We start from the raw sequence: 27729 nt of genomic DNA on the forward strand, positions 1-27729 counted from the left end.
GTCCCTCGTGGGCTCTGGCCTGGCTGTGAACCCCTGGCTCCAGGGATACCTGACAGAGAGTACCGGTCACAAGAACTCTGGGTTCTGACCTGGCTCTCAGGACCACCTAACTTTGGGATGTCCGGTCAGTTACTTCACTCCCCTTCTCTCAGCCTTAAACCTCCTCACTTGTAGGGTTTGACTATCACTGTCAAGCAGCAGGACAATTAGAGCAGCTGTTTTCTGTGTGGTCACAATGGGATGAAAGATGAGAAGAGAGCTAGGAGAGATTTCTTGGGGAAAGCAGATTCATCAGTTTAAAAATACAGTTTGAAAACACCAGCCTAGATGATCTTTGAATCTCCTTGCTCTGAACTCAGTGATTTCAGGCAAACCAGGGATGAACTGCTCAAGGCCACCAACTAGGCCTTGGCCTCTTCCTGATCATGAATCAGGCCTCTTCCATTTGTTAACAACAATGTCTGGTAGAAAGAACTGATGTTCCCCCAAGCCTGAAAAACAGAGTCTTTAAGGAAGAAATTTTCAAAATTATCTGAGAGGGCAAAATGGCAAATTGGTTCTGTTTTTTACCTCTCAATAAGCAAGCGATAAAACTGCAATTCATTCCATTAAAAATGATTCATTCACTTCTATTAACTCAGTAAACTTCAGCTGAAGGCCTCTGCATGCAGAGATATATGTAGAGAACCATGGAACAGCCAGAGTTTATGCCCTCAGGTTTTATGGGCATGATATGAGGTATATAAGAAATGAGTATAAGCTGGGCGAGGTGACTCACACCTGTAATCCCAGCACTTTGGGAGGCCGAGGTGGGCAGATCACCTGGGCTCAGGATTTCAAGACCGGCCTGGACAACATGACAAAACTCCGTCTCCACAAAAAATATAAAAATTTGCCAGGAATGGTGGCATGTGCCTGTAGTCTTAGCTACTTGGGAGGCTAAGTTGGGAAGATCACTTGAGCTCAGGAGGCGGAGGTTGTAGTGAGACACTGCATTCCAGCCTGGGCAACAGAGTAAGACCCTGTCTCAAAAAACAGAAACAAAAACAAAAAGGTAAAAATAACAATAATGGGTTGAGTGCCATGAGAAATAGCTAGAAAGCTTTATAGGAAGTGGGCTGTTTAGAGCAAGGGAAGGAGGAATCAGGGTAGAGTTTAATTGGAAGGGCCTTGAAGGAAAAATTGGGTTTAAGCTCAGGATGAAAAACATTCCAAGCAGAGAAACTTACATTGACACAGAGGCAGGAAAATGGAAAACATGTATGAGGAAAAATGAATAGTTTAGTTTGGCTGACACCGAAGTTTGGCAAGAAGAGTAGTTGGAAAGGTCCATTGGGTGGGTGTCTTAAATAAACACTCTTTGTCCATTTCAGTCTTTCCAAGGTTGTACCACCTGATTCCAGATGGTGAAATTACCAGCATCAAGATCAATCGAGTAGATCCCAGTGAAAGCCTCTCTATTAGGCTGGTGGGAGGTAGCGAAACCCCACTGGTCCATATCATTATCCAACACATTTATCGTGATGGGGTGATCGCCAGAGACGGCCGGCTACTGCCAGGAGACATCATTCTAAAGGTAGAGACTGTGGCTGTGGGGCTACAGCAAGGGGCTTGATATAAAAAAATGCTTCTGAGCAAACAATTGGATAGATGGATGGATGAATGAGGGAAATGGTAAAATAAATGTGGATAGTGACTTTCTATCATTTTATGACTCTCTGAGATTTGTCATTTAATTGAGATCTTTGTTTCTCTCTGTCATGCTCTTTCACTCTCTCCCCCCTTTCTCTCTGTATATAAATATTTATCTGTCTCTATATCATTTTGTCTGTCCACTCTTCTGCCTTCTCCCTTCTAGCTTTTTCCATCTTCCTCTTCATTCCCTTTCTCCACCTCCTCTTTCTTCTTTTATCTCTTTTTTTAAAGAGCATTAATATAAAATAAAACTGGGACATATATTTTCTTAAATTGTTTTTAGAGTAGATTAATAGAACATTTTGTATTTTATTTAATCACAATCATCTACTCTTTGAAAGTCAATTTCCTGTAGTCTTACGGCCCTCCCTGAAAATAAAAGTAATCTCTATGCTAATTCCACCAACCCAGAGACATTCCAGGGGAGACAGGTGTTGGAATAGAATGCTTTGGGTGTTACTGTCCTCAGAGGCTTGGTTAAGGGGAAGGAGGAATTTTCAGAACAGAAAGGATAAAAAGATCTGTTTACCAGACAGAAGTCCAGTGTTTGCCAAAAGTGACAAGAAACCCCTCCCTGCTCGTATATTTTCTATCTGACACTCAGATAACAGTTCTATCCCATCCGTTCTAGGTTGCTGAGGGACCGGCTCCTGTCACATTATGAGCTGTTTCTTTGGCAAACTGATTGGAATAAGAGGAGAAATAACCTAAAGCAGTTTTCACAGAAATGCTGAAATTCCTGCTGGCCTCCGAGGTGGAGCATGAGACAGGGCCCTCGGGGCAGGCCGCAGTACAATCAGCTACACTGTGCACTGCTGCCTCCCAGTTCTAGTGGAAACTATGCTGCCTGGGAGGGTTGCATAACAAAACATTTTGATTCTTGTGGCCTTCAACTGGAGCTTACAAACAAAAGGGCTGCCAGGACTATTTAGCAGGCAACCCTGACTCCCCTGACCTTCTCTGGGCCCAGAGGTGATGGGGGAACCCGGCCCTGCCACCTCAGGTGCTTTCCTCACCTGTGCTTGGACAAAGGTGGTGAGCTTTGCCTTTGCATGAGGGAGCCTCTGGAGCTGCACCAGAGAACAGGTGATTATATCCTCAAGAAAGGCCTTTGTAAAGCCCATTCCAAGCCTTCTCTAACAATTGGTTGCAAATACAAGAAATCTTATCAAACTACAGAAATTCAAGAAAGTTATTTCTCCTCCATGGGCCTCTTTCCTCAAACACAGAGTGCAGCAATTGCTGCGAAATTGTTTTCTTCCAACATAGGGGGCTACAGCCTCCAGGCTGGGCCTGTGTAGCCAGAGAAATTAAAACCAGAAAGCCCCATGCAGTATCAGCCCTACACATCATTAGTGAGGCACAAATGAGAGGGCCGAGCTTAAGCTTGTTTGAGTAGCTTTATAAGGAGATCTAGCCTTTCAATAAAAGAGCCTGGAAACTTCCTTTCATATCAGTTTGTTTGAAACTGTGCAAGGATTTCTTCCTTTTGCTGAGAACACGGGCAAAAAAACCTTGCAGGGGACCACCCTGAGACCTGACACATTCCCATCCGCACACACACAGTATCACACGCACATAAACTCCATCGTGCTCACACACTCAGACCCTCACTCACACACGATCACATCTACATACACACACAGTGGTGAGGACTGGAAGTTCTGGTATGAGTTGACCCAGGGAGAAAAATTCAATTGGAGATTTTTGGGAAGAAAATGTCAACTCGGCTTGGAAGAGCTGTTTAATGCAATCATTTGACTGAGGCAAATGGGAAAAATGCTTTTCTTTTGCCTTTTCCTACCTTATCTTCCTTCCCTCTCTTCCTGCCAGCTAAAAAATAATGACAACAGAAATGAAGGCCAGGATTCTGGGAATAAATATGTGGGCTTGGGTAAGAACAAGGTGGAGAAAGATGGTGTCTACTCACAGAGGCCTGGAGAGGTGCTGCAGGCCACGCTTGGAGAGAACAGGGTTAGAAACGCTGTTGGAAGGTGCGGTTATTGGACACAGGATGAGGCGGGAGAGCAGAGCAGTCTTTAAAGACAGGATCCTGGCTTTTCTGTGGGCCTGGATCTTTCAGGAAGGGTTGTGGCAGGTGGAGCTGACCGCACGATTGTTCCACCTGCCCCCAGGTCAACGGGATGGACATCAGCAATGTCCCTCACAACTACGCTGTGCGTCTCCTGCGGCAGCCCTGCCAGGTGCTGTGGCTGACTGTGATGCGTGAACAGAAGTTCCGCAGCAGGAACAATGGACAGGCCCCGGATGCCTACAGACCTCGAGATGACAGCTTTCATGTGATTCTCAACAAAAGTAGCCCCGAGGAGCAGCTTGGAATAAAACTGGTGCGCAAGGTGGATGAGCCTGGGGTTTTCATCTTCAATGTGCTGGATGGCGGTGTGGCAGATCGACATGGTCAGCTTGAGGAGAACGACCGCGTGTTAGCCATCAATGGACATGATCTTCGATATGGCAGCCCAGAAAGTGCGGCTCATCTGATTCAGGTGAGTCAGAGGTCATTCCAGGATCCCAATCAGAAACCCCGGACATGAGCAAGAATGCACATCCCCCTGAACCAGGCACCCTGTCACTACCACATGTGTCATGCAGTGCCTCCCTTTCAAGGAGTCAGGATGGAAAGACCAACATTTTCAAAGCTTCTGCCCAGGTAAGAACATTACTCGGCTGGGCGTGGTGGCCCATGCCTATAATCCCAGCACTTTGGGAGGCCGAGGCAGGTGTATCACATGAGGTCAGGAGTTCAAGGCCAGCCTGGCCAACAGGGTGAAACCCCATCTCTACTAAAAATACAAAAAATTAGCCAGGCATGGTGGCAGATGCCTGTAATCTCAGCTACTCAGGGGGCTGAGGCAGGAGAATTGCTTGAAACCAGGAGGCAGAGGTTGTGGTGAGCTGAGATCACACCATTGCACTCCAGCCTGGGCAACAAGAGTGAGACCCGTCTCAAAAAAAAAAAAGAAAGAACATTACTTAAGCAAATGATGGGTTTCAAGACCATGGACATTCCCTAGGTGTTGTGTTGTCAGCCATCCAGTCTGACTGCAGATAAACACGTTGGGTTGTCTGCTACAATATCACAGAATTAGGGTCACTCAGGGTCAGCAGGGTTGTGTCATCCCTGTACCCAGTATGTTCAGTGTAGACCCAGGGGTCATTTACATACATTCTGGGCACATCTAAGACATGTAGTTGTATTAACTCCTGTAAGAAGCTGTGCCGTGTTGATGTGGTAGCTCAGCCAAGTGCGGAGGCTCACACCTGTAATCCCAACACTTTGGGAAGCCAAAGAAGGAAGGTGCCTTGAGCTTAGGAGTTTGAGACCAGCCTGGGCAGCATAGTGAGACCTCGTCTTTACAAAATGCAAGAAATTGGTCGGGCGTGATGGTGTGCACTTGTAGTCCCAGCTACTCTCGAGAGGCCAAGGTGGGTGGATCACCTGAGGTCAGGAATTCAAGGTCAGCCTGGCCAACATGGCGAAACCCCATCTCTACTAAAAATACAAAAAATTAGCCAGGTGTGGTGGCAGGTGCCTGTAATCCTAGCTACTCAAGAGGCTGAGGCAGGAGAATCACTTGAAACTGGGAGGTGGAGGTTGCAGTGAGCTGAGATCGTGCCACTGCACTCTAGCCTGAGCAATAGAGCAACACCCATCTTAAAAAAAAAAAAAAAAAAAAGCTATGCCATGCATTCTCCAGGGATCCTATGGACAGAGTAAGTCTTAGTCTCCATGGCTAAGTCCAGGTGACTTCGAAAGCACTTGGAAACCCAAGTATGAACCTGAAAGGAAGCCCCCTAAGAAGAGAGGGATGCAAATTCTTGATCACTCAGGCAAGTAGAGTTCATGACTGTTCAAACTAATCCACTTTTCTGACCAGTATAATGTCATCAAGCACCTGTATGTGTTTTGTTGACTTCGTCAGGGTCACTGTTGAAATTTTTTTTTTCTTTAGCTTTTTTATTTTAAGATAATTATCAATTAATATGCAATTGTAACTCACCTTTGTATTTTGAGATAATTATCAATTAATATGTAATTGTAAGAAATAATACAGAGAGATCCCATGTCTCGTTACTGTTTTTCCTAGTGTTAACATCTTGCAAAACCATAGTATGGCATCACAAGCATGCTATTGACATTAACAGTCATAACAGAAGATTTCCATCACCGCAAAGATCCCTATAAAAGTTGCCTTCTATTGCCACATCCATTTCCCTCCCCACCCCACGTCCTCCTTAACCCTTGGAAATAACTAATCTGTTTTCTATTTCTATAATTTTGAATTTCAAGAATGTTATATAAATGAAATCATATACGGACTTGGGGGACTGGCTTTTTTCACCCGGTATAATGTTCTGATAGTTTTGTGTCTCAGCGACGTTTCATAAGCTGTGAGCTTTATTCTTGGAAGAATAGACTTTGTTCTGGGCTCTTATGTTCTAACCCATTCATTCACTTCATCCAGCAAATATCTGTTAAGTTCTGCTGCTTACGTGCCCCTGGGTTAGATGCAGAAATTGGAGGGAGGACCACTTAGATTATTCTTCCAAAGGATCCTCCAGTGTGGCAGGAAAGCTGGACTTTATCTAAATGACTGCCCATGCAGTCTAACACTGCTGCAATGGAAAAAATTAAGTATGATGCGGATGCAGGCGCAGGGGAGATTTTTGCTTGACTAGGCCTGTGAATTCCTCAGAGGAGGAAGATCTTGAACTTGGGGCTTGAGGAATGAGCTCGAGTTCTCCAGTGTACAAGTCAGCAAGGGTCATCCTAAGGAGACACAAGACAAAAGAACATTTCCTTAATAGCCCATGTGTTAGTCCATTCTCTTGCTGCTGATAAAGACATACCCAAGGCTGGGTAATTTAAAAAGAAGAAGAGGTTTAATGGAACCACAGTTCCACATGGCTCGGGAGGCCTCACAATCATGGCAGAAGGTGAAAGGCCAGTCTTACATGGCAGCAGGCAAGAGAGAATGAGGGTCAAGCAAAAGGGGAAACCTTTATAAAACCATCGGATCTCGTGAGACTTACTACCACAAGAATGGTATGGGGGAAACCACCCCCGTGATTCAATTATCTCCCACTGGGTCCCTCCCACAACACATGGGAATGATGGGAGCTACAATTCAAGATGAGATTTGGGTGGGGACACAGCCAACCATATCAGCCTATTAGGGAAATGATAAATAGTACCTGGAGCCTGGGGTGTGTATTTTAAAAAGCAGCCATAGACGAGGCAAGAGATAGATCATGTGAAATATTGCGAGCCATGCTAAGGACCTCGGACTTTATCCGCAAAGCCACGGGGGCATTCTTGGAAGGGTTTAGGAAAGGAAATGGCATGATCTTCTAGAATGATCTCTCTCAAGTCAGTGGAGAGCTGAAAAGAGAAGGGCAAGATCCAGCGGCCTTAAGAAGCATTCTCAATTATCCAGCAAGTCTATGTCAACTTCCACTTAGTGAGTGAAGTCTTCATACTTTGAGAATAGGCAGTAAGTCAGCAGCAGTAACTGACTGAGCCCTGCACCAAGTTCCACAGAGGGTGATCATCAAAAGACTGTTTGCTTTCAAGGACTTGGTTATCTAAACACAAATAAATTTGCCTGCACCTGAGATCTGGTTATGTGATTCTTTCAGGTAGGTGCCGGCGACTCTCTTCACTGTCCTGTACAGTAGCTTATCCCTCTTCGTGGAAGAGGACCAAGTGTTGGATGGTATTACTGTCATTGTAGACCTGGGCAGCCTGAGGCAGAGGGTACAAGGGGACTTAGCCTTCTCCCTCTGCCCACCAGGGCAGAAAACACACGTGGTACCTTAGCTTTTGAGCTGTGCCACTTGGTGGTGTCCCAGTTCCAAGGTGGTTCTCGGCCCCCATGGATGCTCATCTGCCCTAGAGGGCCCGAGCTCATGCCAAGTAGAGCAGGTGGGGAACAAAACCAGAGTTAGAAGAGGCATTTTCTGGCTGGGTGTGGTGGCTCACATCTTTAATTCCAGCACTTTGGGAGGCCGAGGCGGGCAGATCACGAGGTCAGTAGTTCGAGACCAGCCTGGCCAACATGGTAAAACCCCATCTCTACTAAAAATACAAAATTAGCTGGGTGTGGTGGCAGGCACCTGTAATTCCAGCTACTTGGGAGGCTGAGGTAGGAGAACTGCTTGAACTCGGGAGGCGGAGGTTTCAGTGAGCCAAGATCGCGCCACTGCACTCCAGCCTGGAGACAGAGCAAGACTGTCTCAAAAAATAAACAAAAAAAGAGACATTTTCTTTCTGAGGTGTATGCCATCTATTCCCAAATTCGTGTGCCCACCTCACCTTCTCCACTGACCACACTTGCACCTCCAGTTGCCTGCTTCATATCTTCCTGTGGATATGGCAAAGGCATCTCAAACTTAATGTCCAACACTGAACCCTTGGCTCCTCCCATTCCACCCCTTGCCCAACGTGCTCTCCCCTAGGCCATTCCTAGTCTATAAAAATGGCACCTCTATTTACCCAGTGACTTGAACCAAAAAGAACTTTGACTCACCTCAGCGTCTTGCTCCCCCAACCCATTTTGACCTGGTCTGAGTGACGGCCAGAGCCTCTTTGCTGGCCTTCTGCCTTCCACATTTAATCATCTCTCTCCTACTCTATGCACAGCAGAGAGAATGAGCTCTTTACCAAACCACTCCAGTCAGGATGCCTCTCTCTCTCTCTCTCTCTCTCTCTCTCTCTCTCTCTCTCAGCCCTCTGAGGCCTCCTGAGACACTTAGGTTAAAGTTGCAGATCGTTACTATGGCCTGCAATGCCATACGTCTTGTGGCCTGTTCTCTCTCCAACCTCATTTCTTACAGAAGAGGATGTTTAGTATTCTCCCCATGTTTAACCATGTGCCCCATTGCCTTCTTGGTGCTCTTCAAGCATTTCTGCCTCAGGCCTGGCATTCTTGCTGTTCCTCTGCCTGGAAGAATCTTCTAAATATCCATTTGCCGCATTCCCACAGTTCATTCAGGTCTCCTCTCAACTGTCAGAGAGCTCTTCACTGTCAATTCTACTAAGAATTGTGTCCATTTCTGCTCATACACACTTTATCCTACAATACTCTTCAATTACTACCAACTAATATTACCTGCCAGACAGTAAAGTATTGTATCCTCAGCCAAGCGCAGTGGCTCATGCCTGTAATCCCAGCATTTTGGGAGGCCGAGGCGGGTGGGTCACCTGAGGTCAGGAGTTCGAGACCAGCCTGGTCAACAGGGTGAAATCCTATCTCTACTAAAAATACAAAATTAGCCAGGGGTGGTGGCGCACGCCTGTAATCCCACCTACTTGGCAGAAGAATCACTTGAACCCGGGAGGTGAAGGTTGCAGTGAGCCAAGATCGTGCCATTGTACTCCAGCCTGGGCAAAAAGAGTGAAACTTTTCTCAAAAAAAAAAAAAAAAAGTATCGTATTCTCAGCACTTAAAGCAATGGCTGGCAATAGTAGGCACTCGATAAATATTTGCCAAATAAGTAAATGGAGTCAAATTATGAGCATCTATGTGTATATAAAATATATTTTATACATTAACTTTATCTCCTAGGGATTGGTTATCAAACCATTTACCAAAGAAGCACCAAATCTGCTTTCATGTGCCATTTGTCCCCAAGATACCATATCTACTCTTTGTCCCCTTGAATTTGTTCAGTGATTATTGACTGAGCAACTTCTTTGTGCCAAGAGGTGTGTGGTACCATGCTGAACTAGGTTGGTACAGTTCCTGGCCTGGTAGAGCTTGGAATGTATTCCTGCCTTTTATCTCAAAAGAACCAAGTCAGCATTAGGCAGGTGGCATTAGCCGGCCAATCAATGAGAAGAGAAAATATGCTATGTTTATGAAAACCTTCACACATGGAAAAGGGAGAGTTCATTGTATTTCTTTATGAAGAAACTGCATTCTTAGCATGATTTTTTTTTCTTCTCACTTTGAAAACTAGCCTTTTAGGTGACCACCAGTATTTTTTCATGTTACACTCGTTAACTCCCTCTGCAGGTCAATCGGTGCAACTCACATTCTGGAGATAATGTTTGCCAACTATACTTCGCAATAAGCAAAAGAAAAACTCTTACTCATCATGTCATTTGGAAAAATCTTGACTACATATGGCATTTTGCTTTTGTAGATTAATAACAGAAGAGCAAAAACAGTTTCTTCCCTGAGAAAGTTAATTTATGGAATAAAATCTTGCCTAACACTGGGACTTCCTAAAAGATTCTTTTGCTTACTAAACAAAGCCAACGTGCTTTATAAGCAGGAAAAACCTTTAAAAAAAAAAATGGGAGCAAAGCTAGTTGAAAAAGAAATGGAAAACACGGAATGTTGGAAAAATCTAGCTAAGCAATCGCATGCCGTTTCTGAAGAGTGGATTTTATTTATGTGATATTTGTAACACACACCAGGCTGAGGGGATTAAACTAAATACCCTTCAAATGTTGAGACTCAAATTTCTAACCAATCCTTGGCTATGTTGCCTTTGTATGTCTACTCCATGAATCACATTTGCCTTACAAAGAAATTCCCAGACAACATGTTTTTTGGTCATGATCTCTCCCACAGTACCCCACATTCAGCTTTTTTTCTGCATTACTTCAGGGAAGAGTTATTACAGAGAGGCCACAACCATTTTATATTTGACCAGCTTTACATATGTTGAGCTCTAACCTCAGCTTACTCAGCAGCAGCCTGGGTTTGCCAGGCCCTTGTAAGAAGAAAGTCCTTATGGAGATAGAAGCCTCAAATATGGTGCTGATGATTTATGTAGCTACTAAGTACAATTTTATTTTTCTCCATTGTCAATTTCTCAAGTCAATTTCCCAATCATGACTGGAATAACTGTATGAAAGAGGCAGCTTTTTGGAACTGTCTGATGTCATAGCTAAGATAACAGAACAAAGAAATAATGGACCAAAGATTCAAATTTGAATGTCCCTCTTAAGCCTTTTTTCCATAGGCAATTCCAGACTTTATGCAGAAACTGAAAATACTCAAAGCCATTTCTAGAGCCAATGATAATAGGGGCTGTCATCAATACTGGCATATGTGTAATTGTTTTTTTCCTTATATGAATCAATATTTAAATGAGAATTCATTTCATCAAAGAACATTTGACAACAGGCTCTTCAAACTTTTTTTTTTAATGAGATAGACCTTCAGACAGAGCCACAAAGCCAATAATGGACTATTTGCATTACCTACATGCATTTTAAATACATGATTCCAGCTCATGAATTCTGCTGTATACCTGCAAAAAAGGGTAGAACTTTTGTGGTACTGTAAACATTCAAGTCCCCCGGAGCCAGTAAGAATTGCCAGTGAAATAAAAGCTGATAGATCTGTATTTTGTTTTTAACAGATCAGTACACTTAATCTGGAATTAAATCCCTACTTAAATAAATTGTCTTACCATGGTTTGTGGTAAATTTAATGCACATAGACTTGATTATAGAATATTTTTTAATCTCCTTGAGCTGAATTCTGAAAGTCCAAGCGATTTTTATATAGGGCTTCAAATTTTATGCATTCTTGATAAAGTGTGTGACTTGGTAAACTGCACGGCTTTTCAACTTAGAATTTCATGAGTGAACATTATGTGCAGCTACACACTGCAAATATTAGGGGATCTTGAAACTTCACTACCCTTCCTCTAACCCACATATCCCCCCAAATATATATATTTTTATAGAACATAATCATGAGAGTAACTTCTAGATATCCTAAAAGAAACGGTGTCTGAGGCAAGGATGCTGAGTCATTTTACTGACTCAGCCACCAGCAGATTCAGGGACTCAAGAACTAAATCCTTGTGTCTTGCCCTTGTCACTGACATCTGTATGACCCCATATAAGTCACCATCTGTATTATCATTAATGTCTTTGCATCTAAAGATATATGCTTCTGGGAACATAAGGATGAACATGGAGCTATAGTCTACTGGGAAAAATAAACCATATTGCTGCCCTAATTCTCCTTTTCCACCCTGATCAAATCTTAAGATCCTATTTACTATGTTTCTTCAAAGCCTCCTTAATTTTCTCTCTCCTTGGCCAGACTGATTGCTTTTAGCTCATTGAAGGAGCTACCACCACTTCAGCATGAGATACTCATAAACTTTTTAATAATATATCAGGCACTTTTCTGGGGGCCCAAAGTTTCAATGGCAAACAAATTAATACAGACCAGATTTGTTCTGACCAAACTCATTTTATAGGGAATATCAACTTATAGTACACCATTAATTCATTCTAGAGTTATATTTCTGGAGCCTCCAACTCGTTGCTCAGTGGGAGGATTTTTTTTCCCTGGAAGTTCTTTTGTTCACTGGAAGGAAGGGAAGGGGGAGGATTCTGTTTCCAAACCTTGTTGTGAAATACACTGACATATCAACAGGAATGACTGATGACTTTGATTTTTTTCTAGCATATCATTCGGTTCTGATGCTTCCAGTTGTCTGTATTGTCATGTAAGGTCTGTATGGCATCATGTGGTCTCAGGGGTGGGCTGCTCTGCTATAATTTGTCCTATAGTGCAGTCCTGAATACCTCCTTGTCACCTTTCAATTAATCCATAGGTAAAGACAGGAATCGATTGAGTTTTTGGATTCATAGAGCATAAAGACAATCCCCTATGCTTGTATGAATGACAAAATTGAAACGCCATTAATGAGGTCCTCAGTGCAGCTGGTTCATCAACAAAAATACTGCACTCTATACTGGTCAGTCAAGAACTCATCTTCTGGGTTCTATTCTGCATGTGCACACACACAACTTTATTACAGCGAGTCCAGAACTTATTACATTTTTTAGATGACTTGAAAAGATATTTAATGTGGAAAAAACTAGGAATAGTTGACCTGGAAAGGGAAAGAGCTAAGAGAGAGCAATGAGAGTGATCCTCAAATAGGATTGTCACAGGGAAATTGATGTGGGGTTGCCCTACTGGGCATAACTAGACCAATAGGCAGGCAATAGGATGGCAAATTTAAGTTCAACCTAAGGACAAACATTCAAATTAGTGCTATCTAAAAATGGCCAATGTTGCCTTGGGACACAGTGAGCTCCCTGTCATTGGGGGTACTGAAGCATGAACTGGGTGACAACATGGCAAGGAATTTGTAGGGAAATTGAATTATAGGCTATAGAGAAAATGTTGGATGAGATGATGTCTGACATTTCTTGTGTGTCTGTGACTTTCTAATTTTATGGAACCAGTGCCTTCACAATTTCCCAGGGCTTTGTGAGCACAAGATGGATTCACTGAGAATGATATTTGAGCAGTTGCTGGAAGGGATTCTAAAATGGGGCAACCACAGACAGTGTAGAAAGAGCTATCCCCACAAGCATATGTTGAAAAATCATTTAAAGCCAAACTGTCTCATTTTGAGATACTTGGAAAAGAAACCAATGAGGAATGCAGAATACATTTTTTAAAGAAGTGATTATTAAAATATCGGGTTAATGTAAAATATGTTGATGATGAAACCCTAGAGGACGAGCTCTATAAGCAGCTTATATAGTTATCAGTCGCATTACAGCTCTCACCTGTTTCTGTAACAAGGGGCCCACGCAATCAAGCATGAGTCTCCTGTGGACCAAGGCTATGCTATAAAGGAAGCTATGTACATGGTCTGCCTACTTTGAACAACACGGTCCTGATGCCCAGCAGTGGGTTTGGAGTCTCCTTTCAAGTGTGTGTATAGAATAATACCCTGGGGCATTGTGGGGAGAGGGTGGCAACTCTTAACTTTCTTAACTTGAAACTTTATAAAACTGATACAAGAAACACAATAACAAATGAACCCAGTGCATTTTATATAGTTTATCATACATTTTACTTAAGCATATACCTATATGTCAAAAAGGCAGCAAATGTTATCATGCATTTGGCTTAACTCCAATCTGTCTCTGCCAATGAGCAGGTGAAGCCTTTGGCTGGATGAGAACAGGTACTTGACCAGTTCTTACTCCCCCTGTACGTTTTCACTGGCCCTCATAGTCACTGTATGGACTCATGCAATGCCAAGGCAGTAGAAAGATGCCCTGTGCTCCAGTGTACAGCTCTGCAAAATGCTGCTCCTTGTGTGGTGGCATGTTTGACTTCCATCTCTCTGCTCTGGGAAGTTGCAAATCTATGTTACGCCCTGACAGTATGAGCAGTTTTCATCAGCCATAGTGGATTTTGGAAGGGAAAGAGTCAATTGCAGGCTGAACACAAAGGAAGATGCTTGCTTGACAAGAGGTCACAGTGCAACGCTCCCAGACTCCTTCCAGCTATAAGAGATAGGCTTTGTTATTTAAAGATGGGTACATATAAATGAGGCTTCTGGACTATGTTTTTCTTCTCTTAGTCACTGTATGGATTCATGCAATGCCAAGACAGTAGAAAGATGCCATGTGCTCCAGTGTATAGCTCTGCAAAATGCTAAGTTCCATCATATAAATATGATTGGCAATTTTGAGTCAAATCTCAACAGAGAAAAGCAGTCATTAAACAAAATGACAGAAAGCCAGTCCTTCCATACAGACGCTACTTAGTTTTAACCCTCTTTTTTTTCTCTGAATATTAGATGGTTCCTATTTCCTCAGCCAGAAGTAATTGGTCCCACCTCTGGAGACCCTTAAGTATATTCCCCATTTCTTTTTCATGGCACTCCCATCTGACTGTCCCTGCAGTAGGAAACATTCCGGGAGGGCAGGAACCATGTCCTCAAGGTTCCCAGTGTGTTGTCTGCCCAGGGCAGGCAGATCAGCCTTGGGGACAGAGTGCTTGTCAGGAGGCTGCCAATAAGCTAAAGTCCACAGGGGAGAATATGGATGGCATCAGAACCGCTTCCTCTTGGCCTGTAGAAAAAAGAGAGGGATGCTGGGTGAAGTGGCATGCCTGTAGCCCCAGCTACTCTGGATGCTGAGGCGGGAGAGTCGTTTGCGCTCAGGAGCTCTGGGCTGTAGTGCGCTCTGCCGATTGGGTGGCTTCACTAAGTTTGGCATCAATATGGTGCTCTCCCAGGAGCGGAGGACCACCAAGTTTCCTAAGGAGGGGTGAACTGGCCCAGGGCGGAAAAGAGAGAGGGAGTCTAATGCTTCAGCTCTTGGGAGGGAAAGAATATGGTACAGCAGTCAAGCTATGCAGGTTGTAACCAGTGTGTCCAGAATTTGCCTAGATCACAATCTAGGATTCTTAAGGGAGAGAGGAGAGGAAACTTTAAGTCATGTCTTCTAATTAAGGTAGCCACCATTGTTAAACCATCCTTTTGCCCAAATTGCAACATCCCAAGAGATGCAAGAGAGAAGCTGTCTTACCTCTTTCTTGCAGTAAGCTATTCCTTGCTTGCTGGAATGACAGCTCTGCTGTATCCACTTTCTTGGTACATATCACGTAGGTGTGAAATAAACAAGTTTCTGCCATTTTCTCATTCAGTCTTTCTGTGTCTCCCCTATACTCCCCCTCCTCACACTCACACCACATTGATACTAGTGGAAAGAAAGATTCTCTGGTGCTAGGGGATGTTTCTCTACATTGAATCCAGCTCCTGACAGGAGTTAAAGCCAGGACAAGCATATTAGCCCATTTTCCACCTTAGATCTTCAAACACCACAAAAGTACATCAAACAAAGTCTTCCTGTGAGCAATTTACAAGGTGGCTGGTAAGAGCCACAGATCCAGTCTTGCAGAGAATTTCTTTCCAAGTAAATTGATGCCAGAATTATTTATTGTAGTGTTATTCCTGCCAACAACTTAATACCAAAGCCAGCATTTGAAAATCCAGTGAGAAATTTGTCCTTGAAAATGTGAATTAAATAGTTCTTGCAGGCTTCTCCTTGGCAATTTGGATTTTGCCTGGCAAGTTGATTCGATGTGTAAAATTTTCTCAGTTCTTATGAGGTGCTTAGATCATGTGGCTACTCCTCATCCAAAATGAACATGATACAATTTGCAAGCCTACGGACACTCTGCTGGGATCCTTCAAAACATGGGAGTTTCCCCAAAGAGAGCAAATTTGAGCTCAGTAATTGGGGTTTTGACCTGAATGTTCACCACTTCTTATCTTTTAGTAAGTTTTGCTTTAGAGAGTTCCCAAAGATAATCTTATTTAGAAGAAGGGAGGCTTAAAGAAAGACACAGCTATTACAAAATACTCTTCCAAGAATTGGATTTAGTCAGCTAATTCCATCATTCTTCATGTCAGCTTTCTTCACGATTGTTTCCTGGGCTTTTTATTTTTGTTCTGTTCCGACACAAGCTTTATATGTGATGAGAAACACCAGGGAATTCAAGATAGGTAAACAAAGGAAGGGCACATTAGCCTTGTCTGGGGAGATCAGAAGTGATGGCCAGACTTTGTGTGAAGGACATGGGCAGAGGACTCCAACTTCTTTTTTGGGCCCTTTTCAGAAGGATTTTCTAGTTTTTGTGAAATGAGTCAACTCACCTGGCCGATCATCCATTTTGATGTTACAATAGACACTCTTACTGTATGCTAGCAGTTGTCTCTAAAAGTTCCTTTAATTTACAGCCACCCAAATCATGACCCCTAAGTTTCAAGAGAGCCCTGAGAAGAAGTGTTATAAGAGTGCAAAGTCATGAAGATTTGGACTGGTTAGTGTCAGAAAACCATAGGGATATTGTTTCATTGGTGGGTGGTTTTTACTAAAGATTTTTTTTTTCTTTTTTTGAGATGGAGTCTTGCTTTGTCACCAAGGCTTGAGTGCAGTGCCACAATCTCGGTTCGCTGCAACCTCCACCTTCTGGGTTCAAGCAATTCTCCTCCTACAGCCTCCCGAGTAGCTGGGATTATAGGTGCCTGCCACCACGACTGGCTGATTTTTGTATTTTTAGTAGAGAAAGGGTTTCACCATGTTGGCCAGGCTGGTCTTGGACTCCTGACCTCAAGTGATCTGCCTGCTTTAGCCTCCCAAAGTGTTTACTTGAGATTTTTAAAACAAGGTCCTAGTTCCTGAGAGTGAGTGAGTTGTGTGCTCTGGGAATGAAGATGCAGAAAAGGCATTGTCTTAGTCCATTCATGCTGCTATAACAAAATACACTATCCTAGGTGGCTTGTAAACAACATAAATTTATTTCTCACAGTTCTGGAAGTCAAGAAGTCAAAGATCAAGACACTAGCCGGTTTGGTGTCTGGGGATGGCTACTTCCTCACAGATGGCACCATCTCACTTTGTCCTTACATGGTAGAGGGGCAAACAAGATTCCTCCAGCCCCTTTCATAAGGGCTCTAATCCCCTTAGGAGGGACCTGCCTTCATGACCTAATCACCTCCCAAAGGCCCTACCTCCAAATGCTGCCATGTTGTGGGTTAGGATTTTAACATCTGAATTTTGGGGAAACGTGTTCAGACCATAGCAGGCAGGAAGCAAATATCTCCACCCCCATTGTCTGAGTCAATGGAAAAGAGCATGGAATTTCAACGCCCTCATTTCATGACCTTTCTCCCCTAGCGCAATAACCATCCCTGTATAGGAAGAAAGCTGGCAGGTCACTGCCCCTTCTCTGTTGTGGTGGTGAGTGGGCAAGGGATGGGATGAAGAGAGGAACCACCAAACCTTACTCCTCTCTCTTCCATCTCCCTTGTCCCTAAACCAGGTCTGTCTTGGGAATCTTTCTAATCAAATCTTCCATATCTCATTCATTTTCAACTTTTACTAAAGTGATAAATGAGGTCAGCTGGCTACTTCAGCCTAGGCCACCAGAGAGCTCTATTTATGTGAGTTTCATAGGTCTAAGATTTAGTCTGAATGACCTGCAGCTCTGAAATCTCAATGGTCAGCAATTCTGGAATAATGGCCCATACTACCTGACACATGTGAAACTAATCTGTGGCAGAAAGACAATTTGTAAATGTATCATTGTATTCGTCTGCTCTCATGCTGCTAATAAAGACATACCCAAGAATGGGTAATTTATAAAGGTTTAATGAACTCACAGTTTTACATGGCTGGGGAGGCCTCACAGTCATGGTGGAAGATGAAGGAAGAGCAAAGGGATGTCTTACATGGTGGCAGACAAGAGAGCCTGTGCAGGGGAACTCCCATTTATAAAATCATCAGATCTCGTGAGACTTACTATCTCGAGAACAGCATGGGAAAGACCCACCCCCATGAATCAGTTACCTCCTGCCAGGTCCCTCCGATGACATATGGGAATTATGGGAGCTACAATTCAAGGTGAAGTTTGACTGGGGACACAGTCAAACCATATCGATCATGTGGAGTGGACCTTTCCAATAAGTACTATATTTGCTATTCTGAATGCCTGTCCAAATATCAATGTACATAGCAGAGAGAATTAGCAGAGTAACTGGTAGTTCCATAAAAAATAAAGAAATCAAGGCAAATTACTCTTTTGCAGTTTTTTAAACATTTTGTATTTCAGTAGCTTTAGGTATACACGTGGTTTTTGGTTACATGGATGCATTGTATGGTGGTGAAGTCTGAGATTTTAGTGCACCTGTCACCTGAATAGTGTACACTGTACCAAATAGGCAGTTTTTCATCCCTCACCCCACTCACCCTCCCCTTTTCTGAGTCTCCAAAGTCCATTATATTACTCTGCCTCTGCATCTCCAGAGCTAAGCTCCCACTTACAACTGAGAACATGCAGTATTTGATTTTCCATTCCTGTGTTACTTCACTTAAAATAACGGCCTCCAGTTCCATCCAAGTTGCTGCAAAAGACATTTTTTCATTCTTTTTTGTGGCTGAGTAGTATTCCATGGTATATACATACCACGTTTTCTTTATCTACCCATCAGTTGATGGGCACTTAAGTTGATTCCATGTCTTTGTGATTGTGAATTGAAGGTAAAGGATTTTGATTAGGCTGTACATATTAATGTATGAAGTCATCCCCATATTTCTAAAGTGCTAAACCTTCCCTATGCCCAAATATTTGCAAGTGTCAGGCTCAGGATTTCTCTTCCTGCAGTGGCAAGTTACTGCCATTAACTCCATCTCTTTTTCTTTACTGTGTACCATTGATCTTAGATCTTTGCTTTGGGCTGCTACTTTACACAGTGCACCTAATTCTATCTGGGAAGAACTTAGGGCATGGCTTGTGTGTGGTACAACCATTAATTAAAAATGAATTAGCAATATCTGATGATGCCTTTTCAAAGATTGGAAGGAACAAAACCTTCCCTAGTTTTCCCTTGGAGCAACATTTACTACCTGGTTTAAGGATAAAGGAAAGAGCTCTTATGCTCTTGGCAAATTACAAGATGGATAGTAACAAAAAAACCCAACAAACTAGAAATCATGTTTTGCCATAAAAAAATGGTATAATCAAAGTGATGTTTTTGTAAGCCCCTGGTGCTGAATGCAGTGGATGGAAACTGACAGTGGCTAATGCCTGTGTCTTCTTGCCCAGGCCAGTGAAAGACGTGTTCACCTCGTCGTGTCCCGCCAGGTTCGGCAGCGGAGCCCTGACATCTTTCAGGAAGCCGGCTGGAACAGCAATGGCAGCTGGTCCCCAGGGCCAGGGGAGAGGAGCAACACTCCCAAGGTGAGGCCTCTAGGGCAGGTCCCCTGCTCCTGCAAGGGGCTATTTCTTGGGAAGGCTGCTTGCTTTAACATGTCTAAGTGTCATCTCTGGACTCTTTTACTTAAAGAAACACTGACTTGTAAAACTAAAAGCCCAAAGTCCCATATTTAAGACTTGAAGAGATAACAGGTGTCTCCCATCCAAGCAGGAGAGAGGAAGGTGCAGGAAAGTTTTGAAACCTGATCATGCAGACCTCATACAGGGACCTGATTTCTAGCCTAAGCCAAATAAATGGCATGTTTTTACCAAGAGTCATCTTGTTTGAGGACTTATTTTATTCACTTTGAAATGAAGCAAGCAGTTTGCCTGGTTTCTGGCTTTTGAATTTTTCAGTCTGCCTAGAAATCAGTGATTTCCCCGCTACTTTTAGTTTTTGTTTGTGTTTGCCGAAGGGCCCAGGAAGATAATTTAAACACTTGAAGCTCATGTAACATTAGGGAGTGGTGGGGATTGGGGCAAACCAGAGAGCACATGTTATATGGCATTCAAATCCAGAAAACTCTAAAACACTGTGGATCTGTGGGTGGAATGCATTCTTCAGGCCACCAGTTTGCAGCCTCACTTTAAATGAAGTGACTCAGCCCAATTTGTACTTCTCTCTGTGACTTCTATTAGAGGCAATGCCTTAACCTCTTCATTTGGATGCGTGTTTAAGCAACACAAACCTTGTTTAGTCCAAATTAGAGTCCTATAGCTTTGGCTTGGCATCCTGTTGTGATGCTGATGAGCTTCTTTCAGTCATCTCTCCTGAGTTCTGGTTTCATGGCATCACTTGTAACTAAAAAAAATTCTTAAAGGTAGCTTATTCTTCTTGCAACAGAGAGTAGGGAATGCCCTTTTCTTTCTACGTCGATCTATATGTTGGTTGGAATAGCTTACAAATTGAGTTTTTGAGTAATATATACAGAAACAATATTCAAATTTTTTATTTTGGAACATCTCTGCTTTATACTATGTTAATTACAGAGCCTACAAGGTTATACACCCCTCCAGGTTCTCCAGCCAGCCAAGCCTCATAAATCCATAAATTACCTGTTTCTCTACAATAAGGAGTCTAGACAGACCAGATATATCCTGCTAAAACATTTTATGGATAAGGACTCCGTGATGTCTTTTTGCTAGTAAATGCTTAATGTTTAAATTTAACTGATCATCTTTATTAATGAAAAACTAGTTTATTAGCTTAATTAATTAATTGAAGTTTTTATCCAATTAACTAATTTTAGTTGAATTAACTAGAATACATCATATTCTAAGTCATCAAATTATGGAGAAGGTAGCCTCCATCTGCACCGTGGTTTTAGAATTCCTTCCACCTCCTCATCATGAAAGAGCTGGGAGGATCTGGTCACATTTCTGCTGCAACCCTCTGTCATATGTCTTAATTCCTGGAAACGTGCAAACTGACTTAGTCGGAATTGTAATTATTTCCGTTTTAACTTATATTCTATCTGACTTCTGAAATATCCTCACAAAAAAGTAACATATTTAAAATAAAACTGAGACATATATGGCTCTTTGATTATTTCAGTTTTTATATTCTTACTAAAATCTTGTTTGGTTTAGGAAACCAGGTAGCTTTTTAAAAATAAGAGCTTAAACAATTCAAAGAAATACCAAAGAAGACAAAGCAGGATTTGTGGGACAGAAAACTTTTAGCCAATTAAAAAAGTTAAGGAATGCTAGGCATCAAATTTTGCATGGTTTACCTCTGTGGGGAGGCAAGGCCTATGAGCAGAAAGAGTCATAGAGCGACTAAGTGCACATGGAATGTTTATTTCTGATGTAGGGTTTTGAGGTACATGGGTAGGTCATTCTGTTATTCTTTATGCTTTTTTACTTGTCTAAAATGTTTTATTCTAAATATCCAAAGCAAATATTCTAAAATGGAAATACATCTTATAGTTTAAGAAATATTCAGGTACCCATTGTGTTTTTAATTAGCTTAAACTATTTTACCATAAATTATGTTTTTAAACATCAAGGAACATTGTAAGGTGTCCAAAGTAGGGTGAGGAGAATGGCGAAAAAAGATAGATAGAAAAGTCATCGCTTTCATACGTAACTCTCCTCCTCTCCAGCCAAAGTCAGGTAACCCTGGGTGTGAAGCTTTCACAGATGATTTTCTTTTTCCATTGCTGACATTGGTCGCTTTTCTGGTTGAGAAAGGAAATGGTCATGGACACTGGTTCATGAGACAGGACACATGCACACATGCCATATTTGTGGTATTTCAGCCATTGCATCCAGCCCCTCAGTGCACAACTAAACATCTCTTGCTCACCGCAGGCAAGGCTGCCTGGTAAGCACTGAGCAGGTGTGAAAGAAGACTCTATAAAATATGGTTACTTTTTTTTAACATAGAAAAGTTTCTGATATTTATAAATGACAGAGTATTTTTGAAATGCTGACTCACTACTATCAGGAATAAATGACTCACTTGAGAAATTTTGGGTGCAGTTCACTCTGTGTGCTTAAGATTCCTCCATGGCCAGGCGCAGTGGCTCATGCTTGTAATCCCAGCACTTTGGGAGGCCAAGGCACTTGGAGCCAGGAGTTCGAGACCAGCCTGAGCAACAAAGCAATACTTTTTCTCTATGAAAATATTTTAGAAATATATTTTTCTAATGGTCTGTAATCGGTTCCTTCCTCCATTTTTACTCTTTCCTTTTGAAGTGTAAACTTTATCTGAGTTAACCTGTAGAATTTGGGACAATGTAACCCTATTATGGTTGGGAGTGGATAAGGTGAGGGTTCTTTCCAGGTGTCTTTCTCTGTGATTTCAAGAACCACCATTGTATTTATGCACTTTGCATAATTTATGCAGCTTTGGTAATTTTTGCATTTAGAAAATGGAAACCCACTTTGCATTTTCTACATTCAGAAACTACCAGAGTTGTGAATTCATGTGCCATGTTTTTCCATCTGTGCCTTCAGCCCCTTCATCCCACAATTACTTGTCATGAGAAGGTGGTAAATATCCAAAAAGACCCCGGTGAATCTCTCGGCATGACCGTCGCAGGGGGAGCATCACATAGAGAATGGGATTTGCCTATCTATGTCATCAGTGTTGAGCCCGGAGGAGTCATAAGCAGAGATGGAAGAATAAAAACAGGTAAAAAGTAAAGGGATTTTAAAGGCGCTGGGGTGGCAGAGAATCAAGAGAAATTAGTAGCTTGTTAGGTGACTATTTTCAAAATTAATGAGAGAATGTGGGAGTGATCGGCCAGGAATTTTGTTACCCATTGACCATGATTGGTTTGAGTATAGATACTAGACCAGGTTCCACTTTTCTTAGTTGCAGGCCAACTTGCCTGCAGGTAAAGCTAGAATCTCCAAACTGTTCCAGGAATTAATAGAGAACTGCTACAGTTATGAGCAAGTTGCCTCTATTAAATGGCATAATGTAGTTCCATTCATTCTAAGTGGTTCTTTGGTGGGTTGATCCGGTGGTGGAATTCATGAAATAATTCATGAATTATTCAATTATATGGGTTAGATAGAAAAAGTCATTTGATAGATTTGATTCAATGAGTACTCATTAAGTGAAAGTATCATGCTGGATACTTTCCCAGAGTGAAAATTATTTCACTACTTTAAGCTCATGTGTTCTGGGCTACTTTGAGTAAATAAAGGAAGATGATATCAAATTTGCCTCTACAAATATGTATCCTTAATAATATTGTCAATTCATTCAAGAGGGTAGGTAGCTCAGATGGGTGAGGAATTATGCCATTTAAAAGTCCAGGTTCAAGAGATAAACTGTGAAGTTTCCCAAGTACAGCTGCTGAGCCTGAGGAGCCACAGGGGGATGGTATCTTAAGAGATTTAGTCAGCTGTCTGAAAGATGCTTCTTTCGGGTCAGAAAGAACTCAAGGCCTTTCTCTTTTTTCTCCTCCTGTCTTTTTGCTCTTGCTGTGGTTATTCTGTATAAGAAAGATAAGCAAAAGGGGACAGAAAAAAACAGGATGAAGATAAAAAAATAGAAAATGGAAATAGGGGAGATGTATATTTTAATTTCTCTTTTCTGCAAAACATCTGGGTGGAGAATGATGAGGCCAAACAAAGTGGCTTGTTAACAAATGACTTGTTAACAGAACATAAGCTAGAGGATTATATGATCTGTATGGAAATGATCCTGCACATAGTAGGCGCTTAACCAATAGTGGCTATTTTCACCTTAGCAATGAAAATGTTTTTCTTTCTGCTTCTTTAAGAGTGCAGCTCCAAGACTCCTCTGCCAGACACTCTCATGGGTAGTTTCTTTTCATTCAATCCATATTTACTGGATGCCTACTACATGCCTGGCTCCGTGCAAATGCTGGAGCTTTTGCCAAATCCTCCTACTTTATGCTGAAAACAAGAAACAAAAGAGTGAAAAAGTAGGTTTTCTTTGATTAAATAGTGAACAAGACTAATTTTCCTCTCTCACTCCCTTCCTTCCTTCCTTCAGCGGTATTCTTGTGTAAAACACCGATAGCTGTGCTTTAGAAAACCCCAAACAAGTCTTAACAGCACCTTGGAATGCACACACTGTTTACCATTTGCTATGTGAGCACCCAGCCTCCCCTCAACAAAGAAAACCTTTGCCCTCTCTGCATCCCTGCAATCCCAGTCAGCCCCTATCCCCTTGCACTTTAAGCAGAAGTCCCTGTTTGTGCTCTCACTAAAGATAGCTTCTGCTTCTCTGGCCATCAGGTGACATTTTGTTGAATGTGGATGGGGTTGAACTGACAGAGGTCAGCCGGAGTGAGGCAGTGGCATTATTGAAAAGAACATCATCCTCGATAGTACTCAAAGCTTTGGAAGTCAAAGAGTATGAGCCCCAGGAAGACTGCAGCAGCCCAGCAGCCCTGGACTCCAACCACAACATGGCCCCACCCAGTGACTGGTCCCCATCCTGGGTCATGTGGCTGGAATTACCACGGTAAGTCCAAATGCAACATCCCTGTAGGGGCGTGGGAGGAAACGATTACATTTCTTAAACCACTCTTTCACTCTCTAGGGCTGATTCATGGCACTAGCATCTTAATTAGACCCAGTCTTGGTTGTGGGACTGTGAAATAATTCTCTCTTCCCATTTGTAACTGAAAATGCATGCGGACATTCTAGGGCAAAGATGAAAGCCTGGATATGGAAATACTGTTTGGCGTTCAGGTTGAGGAGCTCACAGGACTGCCATGTACAGCTGTGTAGGTTGTTCATGCAGCAGAGAGCTCCACAGACAGGCAGAGGGGGCAGAGACCCAGCCTGCATCTACAACCCTTGGAGCTGAGTTGCACTGCCTAGGAGAAGGTTCACCTTCGCCTAATCTGCTAGTGGCAGCCCTGGGATCTTGCAGGGAGGCTGACTGCCTTCTGTGGGTGTATTTTATTTTATTTTTATATAGAGTCTTGCTCTGTCACCCAGGCTAGAGTGCAGTGGCGCAATCTCGGCTCACTGCAACCTTGGCCTCCTGGGTTCAAATGATTCTCCTACCTCAGCCTCCCCAAGTAGCTGGGATTACAGGCACACACCACCACGCCCAGCTCATTTTTGTATTTCTAGTAGAGACGGGGATTCACCATGTTGCCCAGGCTGGTCTCAAACTCCTGACTTCAATCAATCTGCCTGCCTCGGCCTGGCAAAGTGCTGGGATTACAGGTGTGAGCCACCATGTCCAGCCAGTTTTATCTTTTGAGTGGCCTTGGCTGCACATAAAACAATGCCCCAGAGCACTTCGCCTTTGCTAAGATGTTTAAGCACCTTTTGTTTGGAGACATTTCTTAGATCATCTCTCCTTAGGGCCTGCTCCTGAGGAGTTCTTGTGTAAAACTTCAGGAAGTAGCTGGGTTGTCATTTTAGTGACATTTTAGAGCCTTACAGTGACGTAATTACTTGTCTCACTTAATTACTTCAGGGAAGAATTTGGGGTCAGCCCTACAAAATGGCCAGTACAGAACTATTCAAAGAACAGACAAGTTGGTGTTTGCTCACCTGCATGAGAGCATAAACTGTTGGCCTTCAGATGATTATCTTGCTATTCCAATGTGTGAATAATGCTAAATATTAGCATCACTGAAGATATACTAGCATAGGACTAAATATGGAAAAATGAAAGTGAGACGTTTAGTTTTAGTACGTTTTTCTTGAGGGTGGAGATAAGTCTCTCTCTCTTTTTACATTTCAAATGAGTTTTTTAAGAAAAACAAAACCCTGCCTCAAATACAAAATTAACTAGATTCCTTTTTGAGCCTTCACTAGTTGATAAATTATTTTCTAAATCAGTACATTTTCAAAAGTCCTTAAACAGTTAAAATCTGAGCATTGAGTCAGTTTAAAACCCTTTAGACATTTTAGAACTGAGCCTGAGTGAAAGTAGAGAGTATGACTTTAAAGTTTTATTTTTAAAAATCTTTCTGAAACTAGGATCTATTAAAATCATTTTGTTTTTTGTGTTTGAAAGCTATTCTGTCATGTAATCAAAGTCCTTCATTATTCATTTGTGTAAGAGAGGACAATGTGAGGTGCTTTTTGCTCCAAATACAACCAAGTGAATGTCTTTCTTCCCCTCTACCTTTTGTCATTTGCCCTTGGACATGGCACTTCTCTACTTTTGCTGGAAGTAGAGTCTGGGCTGGGTGTGGTGGCTCATGCCTGTAATCCCAGCAGTTTGGGAGGCTAAGGTGAGTGGATCACTTGAGACCAGGAGTTCAAGACCAGCCTGGCCAACATGGCAAAACCACATCTCTACTAAAAATACAAAAAATTAGCCAGGCGTGGTGGCACACGCCTGTAGTCCCAGCTACTCGGGAGGCTGAGGCATGAGAATTGCTTGAACCCAGGAGGCGGAGGTTGCAGTCAGCTGAGATCGCACCACTGCACTCCAGCCTGGGTGACAGAGAGAGACTCTGTCTCAAAAAAAAAAAAGAAGAAGTAGAGTCTGCACTTTGCTTATTTCCTCTAAATGGACAGTGGTAAGGAAGCATGATATCCCGGCATAGACAACACTGATTTTCAGAACCCTGGAGATTCCTGGTTTCTTTCATTCCATCCTCTCCCTGGAGTAACAGAATAAACATGGTAGAAAATTCAGAATGCACCAAAGAATGTAAAGAGAACAAAAAGTAAGTCTCCCTCCCTTCAGATCCATTCAATAAAGGTGATCACCATTATCAATTTCTTGTGTATTCTATGTCAGAGGTTGGCAAATTTTTTCTAAAAAGGGCCTGATAGTTTAGGCTTTGAAGGCCACGCAGTCTCTGTGGCAATTACTCATTTCTGCTGTTGTGGTGTGAGAGCAGCCACAGGCAATACATGAATGAATGAGGAAGGCTGTGTTCCAAAAAAATTTTGCTTATAAAACCAGGTGTTGGGTTGGGCTGTAATTTGCTCACCCCTGGCCTGTGTTTATATGTATACACACACATACACACAAACACAATGGTAGCATATACACTCCTATGTACCATGCATTTTATTTAAAAACAAATCTGATGTTCTTGGGTATCATGATAGGCACTGCACCATCGTTGTATCCACTGCCAATTAGGAACTGGTTAAATAAGTTATGGTACATCTAAACAGCCATGCGCCAGGTTGCCTGGATATCAAATTATTGTATCACTTCATTCCTATAGGACTACATAGGCATTGCATCACTGCTAAGTAGCATTGAATGGTGTGGAGAAGTGGGAGGCTCATGTCATTTCTTTCCCTCCATATGTGGCTTGGTCTTTTTACTTAACGTTCAAAATAACTGTTCTATTATTTTGTAGCTGCTTTTCAGGGACTCTAGAAATTTGTTTCTTTGATATATTTTATATTTCATATATTTAGTGTTCTCGGATCCTTTTCAACTCTTTTTTCTCCATTTTGTTTTCTTGGCTTTTAACTTTTATTTTAGGTTCAGGGGTACATGTGCAGGTTTGTTATATAGGTAAACTCATGTCACAGGGGTTTGTTGTACAGATGAGTTCAGTACCCAGGTACTAAGCCTAGTACTCATTAGTTATATTTTCTGATCCTCTTCCTCCTTCCATCCTCCACCCTCAAGTAGGCCCTGGTGTCTCTTGTCACCCTCATTGTGTCCATGAGTTCTCATCATTTAGTTCCCACTTATAAGTGAGAACATGAAGTATTTGGTTTTCTGTTCCTGAGTCAGTTTGCTAAGGATAATGTCCTCCAGATCCATCCATATTCCCACAAAAGACATGATCTTGTTCTTCTTTATGACTGCATAGTATTCCATGATGTATATGTACCACATTTTCTTTATCTAGTCTACCACTGATGGGCATTTAGGTTGATTCTGTATCTTTGCTATTGTAAATAGTGCTGCATGTTTTCCTGGCTTATTTGCATCTTTCCTTCAATGCTCACTGTGTTTTCAATTTTATATCTGTTCCTTTGCAACAACTTTCATTGCTGTGGTGTTTTTATTTTTCTCTTCCACTTT

The 27729-nt window shown here is 42.3% G+C and overlaps 1 protein-coding gene and 1 long non-coding RNA gene across 5 annotated transcripts in view; one reads left to right on the forward strand and one right to left on the reverse strand.

Annotated features, from left to right (window-relative positions):
- LOC104006111 (uncharacterized) overlaps positions 1-3904 on the reverse strand; it is a 53323-nt gene extending 49419 nt beyond the window's left edge. For all 3 annotated transcript variants that reach the window (XR_679683.5, XR_010156615.1, XR_001716983.4), the window contains exon 1: positions 3626-3904. This is a non-coding gene — a long non-coding RNA (uncharacterized LOC104006111). The remainder of the gene's footprint in view (positions 1-3625) is intronic.
- LNX1 (ligand of numb-protein X 1) overlaps positions 1-27729 on the forward strand; it is a 165159-nt gene that overhangs the window by 111139 nt on the left and 26291 nt on the right. For both annotated transcript variants that reach the window (XM_009447887.4, XM_001147830.8), the window contains 5 exons: positions 1374-1576; positions 3831-4202; positions 19119-19253; positions 22230-22407; positions 23991-24219. In XM_009447887.4, coding sequence (XP_009446162.1) covers positions 1374-1576; positions 3831-4202; positions 19119-19253; positions 22230-22407; positions 23991-24219 — 1117 coding nt within the window. The remainder of the gene's footprint in view (positions 1-1373; positions 1577-3830; positions 4203-19118; positions 19254-22229; positions 22408-23990; positions 24220-27729) is intronic.

Source organism: Pan troglodytes, chromosome 3 (assembly GCF_028858775.2).
Source record: "Pan troglodytes isolate AG18354 chromosome 3, NHGRI_mPanTro3-v2.0_pri, whole genome shotgun sequence".
Taxonomy (NCBI): domain Eukaryota; kingdom Metazoa; phylum Chordata; class Mammalia; order Primates; family Hominidae; genus Pan; species Pan troglodytes.